Source organism: Sorex fumeus, unplaced genomic scaffold, assembly GCF_029834395.1.
Source record: "Sorex fumeus unplaced genomic scaffold, SorFum_2.1 ptg000051l, whole genome shotgun sequence".
NCBI classification, from domain to species: Eukaryota; Metazoa; Chordata; class Mammalia; order Eulipotyphla; family Soricidae; genus Sorex; species Sorex fumeus.
The window spans coordinates 38,136,917-38,145,782 of NW_026606108.1; the positions used below are offsets into that span (position 1 = coordinate 38,136,917).

Consider the following 8,866-nt stretch of genomic DNA (forward strand, 5'->3'; position numbering starts at 1 on the left):
ATAATTTTGTGTGAAAGATGTTTTTACCAAATCTATCTTGATTTTTTTATTGAGATTTACCAACTTTTTTGGGGGGGGTTAGGCGTTTGCTTTGCACACAGCTGACCCAGATTCGATTCCTCTGCCCCTTTCGGAGAGCCCAGCAAGCTACCAAGAGTATCTTGCCCGCACAGCAGAGCCTGGCAAGCTCCCTGTGGCGTATTTGATATGCCAAAAACAGTAACAAGAAGTGTCACAATGGAGACGTTACTGGTGCCCGCTCAAGAAAATCAACGAACAACAGGAGGACAGTGCTACAGTCTTATTGGGAGTTTTAATCTTTTTGTGGTCTTGAATTGAAAAGAACCATTGTAGAACTCCTGCAGTCTCTTGGGAACTGAAAGGAAGAGACTTTGTCTTTCGGGGCCCAATTGCAGGGCATTGTGGAGGCTTTGTTCTTTTTTCAGTAGTACTTGCCTCCAGCTTTCCTTGAAAGGAGAAGGAATAGCATCATCACTGTTTTCTGCTTTGGGCTTTTGGTGGTGGTGGTGTTTGGACACCATCAATGCTCAGGCTTCTTAATCAGGGGGGGTGCTGCGGATTTGATCCAGGGCCACGGCAGCTGAAGTTCCATATGAGGCAAGCACCTTCCCTCCTATTCTCTCACACCAGGCCAACTTGTTTTAGGTTTCTGAAGTGGTCAGAATTACCCAGTTATCTTTTGTCTCCCTTTGTTTGGGACATTCATATGTAATGTGACAGAGCATGTGAAGCAATGGAAGTGGCTTCAAACTGGAGCCAGTCCTGAATAATCACCAAATCCAGGGCTGGCAAGAAAATGACTGAAACTGATTCCACGTGTTCTGACTCTTCCAGAAGAACAAGGACTTTCCCTAGTGTGGCTGAGTCCTTTGGTATAAAGGAGGGCAGCAGACACTGCCGCTCAGAGCTCTTGTATGTCTTAACACTTCTTAGCAGGAAGTGAGCTGCTTGCACTGGGGTTCCTGAAATCTGGTGCCAGGCTTCTTGCTTTGAATTTTGGTGGACCCCTCAAATCCAGCTCCATATAAGTAGGAGCCATGTGTCGGTGTAATAGTATCCAGTAGCTTTCATAAGTCACATAAGCCCACTCCCCTATGAGGACGTCACTGAGGACTACACACACACACACACACACACACACACACACCCATCCCTTTCTGCCAAAGAGACTTGCTGCTTGGTCTATTGTCTGAATACCATTGGCATATGCTGGAAGGAGTGGGGAAGGACCAAGTCTTATAATGAACTTTGGTTGTTTTGCTTTAGATGGGAAATCAGTGAAATTATTATTATTGTTTTTCTTATTATGATTTAAGGATAATTTAAGTTTTTAAATAGATTTCCGAGGGCTGAATTTTCTATCTGGATTAAAAAAAAATGCTTCAAAAATGCCCATTTTCAAACCTGGAAAAATTATGGTTATTATTGGAGATTACAAACTTGAGTTTCTGGATCAGTTAATCCAGCAGATAATCCAACGAAAGGACACAAGTAAAGCTTCTGGCACTTTAACTGGCTCAGAGTGGCCACTCAGGACTAATGAGGCCCAGTTTCCAGTTATACCCTTTCGAGTGAGGGGTCAGTCTCTCATTCAGGCTTTTTGCTCCTTTCTCAGAGAATCACATTTTGGAAGATGTGAACAAATGCGTCATTGCTCTCCAAGAGAAAGATGTTGATGGGCTTGATCGCACAGCTGGTGCAATTCGAGGCCGGGCAGCCCGGGTCATTCACGTGGTCACCTCAGAGATGGACAACTATGAGCCAGGGGTCTACACAGAAAAAGTGCTGGAAGCTACCAAGCTGCTCTCAAACACCGGTAAGGGGCTGCCGTCCTCCCTTTGAGTGTTCCCCAAACACAGCCTGGCTGGAGTAAGGCCGCTCGGGTAGGCAACTCCCTATGGCTAGGAATAGGAGGTCTTAGGACAAGCACTCTGAGTAATGCCTCTGATTTTTGAAAGCTAAATTAAGTCTCATAAACAGTTCCCTTTCGTGTGACCCATGATTAATGAAGGGAATTATTCTGAACATACTGTTTAAGATGAAGTTGCAAATTAAGTTCTCCTTTGGTGAATAAATAATAAATTAAGGAGGGTTCCGTTATCACATAAGTCCTCAAGTAAAAGTCCTCAACCACTAGATCCCTTATTGTAGAATCTGGTCAGAGACAACAATGGTGACTTGAGTCTTTGTAAAGTGTGGCATTTAATTTATTTTAACTATAAATTCTTGTAGAGGTAAAAGCAGAGGCCTTTTTATCACTTTCCTTCCCTTTGCCATCTGACTGAGGGACTTGGTGGGGGGGCTGGTAGAATGATGAAGCCTCTTTCCTCTGCAGTCATGCCACGGTTTACTGAGCAAGTCGAAGCAGCTGTGGAGGCCCTCAGCTCGGACCCTGCCCAGCCCATGGATGAGAACGAGTTTATTGATGCCTCCCGCCTGGTGTACGACGGCATCCGAGACATCAGAAAAGCCGTGCTGATGATAAGGGTGAGGAACTGCATTTCAGATGTTTCAACAGTTTCTTATCATTCCCTAAACTTCAGCAACACATCATGGACTCTAAAACTGTTAGAATGAAATAGACTTAATTACATAGTCTGAAAATAAATTAGTTCCAAGTTGGATCCCAAACTTGGGTCAAGGAGAGCAAGTAGGCCAGTGTTTGTGCTGGACAGTTTAGTTTTTGTTTTTCGTTCCCTTTGTTGTTGTTTTTGTTGTGTGTGTGTTTTTAGTTTTCATTTTTGAGTGGTAACATGGTCTACAGTATTAATGTATATGCTTTTAGCATACAAAGTTCCTGCACCACCACTGAATGCCCCAAGCCCTCCAGTCCACTTCACACATGGCTCCTCTCTGAAGAAGCCCTTAAGAGTCAAAAGGCTTGTTTTCCCTGGCCATTGCTTTATATACCACACATGAGGGAGATTATCTAGCATTTCCACTCCTGTATGTGGAAATGCCTTACCGCCTGTGTTACTGCTGCTAAGATTCATGAGCCTGACTCTAGTTTTCCTGTGCTGCTCTTTTCTAATTTGGGGACCTAGGTAATATTGGCCTCTTAGGATGTATCCCCACCCCTAGCTGCTCCCTTTGACTTTGTGGAAGAATTTCAACGGGATGAGTAATAGTTCTTTGACACTTACATAGAGAATTCATCAGAGAAGCCTGAGACTTGATCTCTGTTTTGAGTGGTGTCCATCTTCTACTGAGTGTTTGTAGAAAAATGTGCCCACTGAATCTGGAACTGTCCCTGTGACCATCAGCCACATGCTTTCCTCCTCTCCACTCCCTCCGCGGTGCTGGGTTCCCAGACAACACTGAAGCAGTTGAGCACTGCCCCCTGCTCTGTTTGTGCATGTTCTCTGTGATGTCCCAGTGCTCCTGCCCTTTCTGGGCGCTGGCCCCTTTCCTATTTCCTCTTGATTCTCTCATCTGTTGGTGGGGGGCAGGGATTTGCTGGGCACCCCTCTCCTTGGTTTCCTTTGGGAATTTCTTGTCTTTTAAACCTCTCACCATCAGATTTGCACCAACCTGAGAAAACTGTGGAACCTGCTAACTCGAGTTCACACTCAGCCACCAGGCCTGCTTCCTCTGTCACTACTAGTGTAGCATTAGCTTACTTTGAACTCATACCTGTGAGCTCCTGAGTTATCGTGGGATGGCAACTGTCGTCCACATGGTCAGCACCAATTCTTGGTTGACCCCTTAATTCTTTTTGCCTCATCCCACATCTGATCTATCAGCAAAGCCTGTTGGACTTTCTTTCACAAGAAATAATGGAATCTGAACACTGTCCCCTCCCTTGTCCTGACACCATCATGTCACCTGGACTCACACCTCTAGTCTTAGGATTGACAGAGCTGCTGGTGACCATCTTAGGCTTCAGAGCAAGCTCAAGTGTTCCACTTCTCAGCCCTCCGAAAATGGCATGTCATTCAATTTTAACTGGACCACAAGGCTTTCTTGGATGTGTCTCCTCAGATTCCACTGCCTATCCCCGTCCCCTTTCTCCTTGGGTTCCTTCTTACATGAGCCGATTCCTTCTCTGGCCTCTCCTATTTTACCTCCCTCAGCAAGCTCCTTGCTTGGGCTCTTTTTACAGCAACTCCTTCATGCTAGAAGACTTCTTCCATTCTAAGGTTTGTGCTCAGATGTCACCTTACAAGACTGTCTTGACCAACCACATGAAATTGCAGTCATAGCACTGATTGCTCTGTATTAAGTCAAGTAATTCCATTTTATTAGTCATGTCCTATCTCCAGACTTAGGACAGAGGTACTCAGTAAAGGAATAAAAGTGAGGGATTTCATTTTCTTAGCAACATGTCCTTGGTGATCCAAATATGAAGGTTGTGATAGCAGTTGCTCTTTGAGAAAGCTCTTTCGAAAGTCACCAAACTCTAAAGGTGCCAGGGTTAGAATGGGCATGTGTGCTTCTGGAACAGACTACAGGCTTTTGTGTGGACATGCTCTTTGTTGTTCTGCAGTAACTCTTTAGTCTTCACCTCAGTGAAGACTATTGCATGTACACAAACACAAGATATTCCTGTTGGGGGGAAGGGGGTAGAGAGTGTCCATGCCGTGCCAGGGATCAAACCCAGGCCTCCTACCCCTGCAGGTTTCAGATGTTTTCTCACACATCTGAACCTGTCAACAAGCAGGTAGAGGTGCCGGACTTACCTCACTACCTGCCTTCCTATCACAGGTCAACTAGCTGTGTTAGACCTACGCATCCGCTTGCAGCCTGTTACTGATACCTTCCTGAAGGCAGAATTACACTTCAGGACAGCAGCTAATCACAAGAGGTTATGCAAAATAAGAATTTTATTTCATAATTAAAGCAGAGCTAGGACCAAGTAATCAAACCCTTTGGTAGTCAAAGTTCTTGCTGCCAGATTCTCTCTTCCTCTGATAATTGATTTTTAATAGTGAAAATACATGGTCTATTTTTACTTCTCAAAGCAGACTTTGGTGCCAAGAAGACTACAGTATTAGTAAATTCACTCATTTTTTGGTCATGTAGTGGAAAATTGTCAGGATCTGTCACGTGATGGCTAAGATTTCTTTCCTTAATACTGTATCTTTTCCACCCAGGGAAGTTCTCACTTATGTCTTAAAATGCAGGTGCTGAAGAAGTGCAAATCCATTAAAAGACGACTCTTTATTGTATGTGTCACCCTGAGCATCCATAATCCTGTGTATCTGTACTTCTGACTCATGGTCTTTCTGTTGTTGGCAGACCCCTGAGGAGCTAGATGACTCTGACTTTGAAACAGAAGACTTCGATGTCAGGAGCAGGACAAGCGTCCAGACAGAAGATGATCAGCTGATAGCTGGCCAAAGTGCCCGGGTAAAGAATGGGTGTAGTGTAGCAAGTTTTGCAGACCCTGGCTTTCTCCTTTGCAGGAAACCTCATCATTGAGAATACTGTTTCCCCCTCCAGCCATGCACACCAGTGATGCTATTCTTACTCTGTGGCACCTGCTAGTCTTGGAGGTTCTTCCGGTGTCTCCTCGCTTGTACCCTGAGGCTTTGGTTTAATGCAGAGCCTTGCATCAGGGAAGTCCTAGGAGCTACTCAGTGCTCTTAGTTGTTAACAGAGTTGTGAAATTTGAAAAAGATTCTGCCCATCTCAGTGATACCATGAGTATGAGCTATTCATGGATTTTTTTAAAAAAATCACAGTGGTATATTCAAGAAAGTTGAAAGAACATTGCATTCATTTGAGTCATTAAATCTTCAATCAATAGCATTTATGTTTTTGGGGGGATGCCAAGAAATATTTTAAAGGAGTCTTTCACTGAAATAATTTTGAACAGGGAGGCTTTGCTTTCAGTTTCACCGGGTTGTAATACTTTGGGAAGCTGAGTGATGAAGCTCCGTCAGGTATGAATGCCACCTCAAGTTGCCAAAACAAACAGTCCTCAAAAATTTACATTTTAAAATCACCTGGGAAAGGTGCTGTTCGCCCTTACCATCTCTTTTCCCCAGTGGAGGGAACTGGAACAATCTTCCACAGAATTGAGCAGGAATGAACACAAAGACTAACGCCTTCTACCCCTCACACTGTTTTCCTCTGAAGTAAAATTTGTTCTTAAAAGTGGGTCTGGAATTTAGGCTGCTCTAAACTTCTGCAAAATCAGAAGCAATGGCCCTGGAGGCAGAGGGAACCTACTAAAGCATTATCTTACCTAAATCAGAGATTGCTTGGTGAAAATACTCTTGGCTAGTGCATTGTGAGAACTTCATCTTCTCTTCATGTATGAACTCTTTTTGCTTCCGGTTTTAGGCGATCATGGCTCAGCTTCCCCAGGAGCAAAAGGCAAAGATTGCAGAACAGGTGGCCAGCTTCCAGGAAGAAAAGAGCAAGCTGGATGCCGAAGTTTCCAAGTGGGATGACAGTGGCAATGACATCATCGTGCTGGCCAAGCAGATGTGCATGATCATGATGGAGATGACGGACTTCACTCGGTGAGTGGGCCTGGGGGGAGTTGGGGGAGTTCTCTCCTTTGTTCATTTCCAGTTAGGAGGGACTTCTTAGATTCTTATGGGTTTTTTTTTTTTTCTCCCCAGAGGTAAAGGCCCTCTCAAAAACACATCAGATGTGATTAGTGCTGCCAAAAAAATTGCTGAAGCAGGATCCCGGATGGATAAGCTCGGCCGAACCATCGCAGACCATGTAAGTGCCATGTGGGTTGCTTACAGAGTTCGTCCTGAGGTAATAACAGTACCTGTCACAAGCCTTTGCCCCAAGTGCTCATATCTTTGAGCTGGTCGTTTCATAGGGCAGAGAGCTAGACTCTGTCTGGTTTCTGCTATATCAGCTCTAGACCTTCATGGGCCATGACTGGCCACTCTGTTGCTCACACAGCTTCCACCTCGCCTCTAGCAGCATGGACAAAATGACTTGGAACTCAAGTCCTCTCATTTATCCCGCCCTTGGCCCTTCTGGCGTTGGCAGGTGCAGAAGGGCTGTTTGGTTAGCACTTAGCTCAAGTGCTCTTGACTCTTCTCCATACTCAGGCCCGTGCTTGGTGAGCCTTCCTTACAGGGGGCGGTGGGCTCAGGCAGACTGGAGTGCTGAGGCTCGGCCTGCTCTCTCCTCAGTGTCCTGACTCGGCCTGCAAACAGGATCTGCTGGCCTACCTGCAGCGCATTGCCCTCTACTGCCACCAGCTCAACATCTGCAGCAAGGTCAAGGCTGAAGTGCAGAACCTGGGTGGGGAACTCGTGGTCTCTGGGGTAAGTACCCTTTTTTTCTGTGGAAAGAAGGGCTCCAGGGAATGCTGCTGGCCTGTGGCCACACCCCCTCCCACAGGGGGAAAGTATTTTTATCTCCCTTGCCTTGCCTCTGAGAGGAAATGAGCCTGTTCAAAATTTGTAAAGACCCATAGATAGGCTTCTTGAAGCATCCTCCATCCCTCATCTGTTCACCATGTCCTGGTTTGCACCCCTTGTCAGGTTGAACAGGACACAAGACATCTCTGAGGCTGATGCCATGGAACTTCCTTTTAAAGCAGCATTGTTTTAGCAGTTGCTCACCTGCTACTATAGATGCTGTTACACATATTCTCTAAGGGAGGTGAGGGGAAGGCTGGGGTTTGTCTTGGTGACAGGCTGGTGGCTATTGCCGGTAGACCCTCCCTTCTTCAGACATACAGATCGTTGCTTGAACAGCTGCCCACCCATGGAACCCTTCTCCCCCAGACCTTTTGTCCCTCACTACTCTCTGTGCCTCCTAGGTCGACAGCGCCATGTCCCTGATCCAGGCTGCCAAGAACCTGATGAATGCTGTGGTGCAGACTGTGAAGGCATCTTACGTGGCCTCCACCAAGTACCAAAAGTCTCAGGGGATGGCTTCTCTGAACCTCCCTGCAGTGTCATGGAAGATGAAGGCGCCTGAGAAAAAGCCCTTGGTAAAGAGAGAGAAACAGGATGAGACACAGACCAAAATTAAACGAGCATCGCAGAAGAAGCACGTGAACCCTGTGCAGGCGCTTAGCGAGTTCAAAGCTATGGACAGTATCTGAGGCCGCCACGCCAGTTGTCCCCACCCCTTAATGTTCCTTAAGATCTATCACTATTCTTCATTCAAACGTATTTGCTAAACAGAACACTAATGTTAAGATTCAGTAGGGAAACAAATGGGCAGATTTTAAACCTGGTCAGGTGGTAAATTTTGCAAGAACTGTGTTTTTGTTCACGTTGGCAAAAAATACTTATGGAATTCAGGAGCAAATTTCTAGTTATATTTTTATATGCTTAAAAACTCTGTAACCAAAGAAAACCCCAACTTCACTTGTTGGTAACACCCCTGACCAAGCTGTGCTGTCTTAGCATTAGGGTTTGAGAGGTAGGGATCTGGCCAGCCCTGGAGAAGGAATGTTTCAGGAAGGTCTTCCCCTCAGAGAGAAACCCCATGAAGCTCAGTCAGGGGAAAAGGTATCATGAATAAAAATGATTACTCTATGACATAAAATAAGAATTTTAATGCATGGTTACAATTACTAATGCACTCTGCTGCAGGACATTAATAAAGTTGCTTTTTTCAGGCTAGAATGTTGTGGTGCCATAATCAGAACACACTTTTTCCCTTTCTTTAGTTTCAATGCAAATTCATCATTGGACTCACTCTAATAATTGGAATGTTTCCTGCCTTGGGCTTGCCATAGAAGCCTGACAAAATAGTGTTTGCTTAGGCAATAATTTAGCCTTTACCTTATTTGTGATTACTATAGCGATTACTATAGCTGCAAGGTATAATTTTACTGTCTTATTTAAATTTTATGAAATTGATGTTTTTTACACTAACTTTTTCCCAATAAAGTCCACTATGAAACCAAAAA

General features: G+C 45.0%; 1 protein-coding gene across 4 annotated transcripts in view; it reads left to right on the plus strand.

The window, feature by feature from the left end:
* Positions 1-8,866, plus strand: part of CTNNA1 (catenin alpha 1) — a 297,107-nt gene extending 288,241 nt beyond the window's left edge. For all 4 annotated transcript variants that reach the window (XM_056124865.1, XM_056124866.1, XM_056124868.1 and 1 more), the window contains 7 exons: positions 1,637-1,837; positions 2,357-2,508; positions 5,260-5,370; positions 6,310-6,491; positions 6,594-6,699; positions 7,128-7,262; positions 7,763-8,866. In XM_056124865.1, coding sequence (XP_055980840.1) covers positions 1,637-1,837; positions 2,357-2,508; positions 5,260-5,370; positions 6,310-6,491; positions 6,594-6,699; positions 7,128-7,262; positions 7,763-8,050 — 1,175 coding nt within the window. In that variant the 3' untranslated portion in view covers positions 8,051-8,866. The remainder of the gene's footprint in view (positions 1-1,636; positions 1,838-2,356; positions 2,509-5,259; positions 5,371-6,309; positions 6,492-6,593; positions 6,700-7,127; positions 7,263-7,762) is intronic.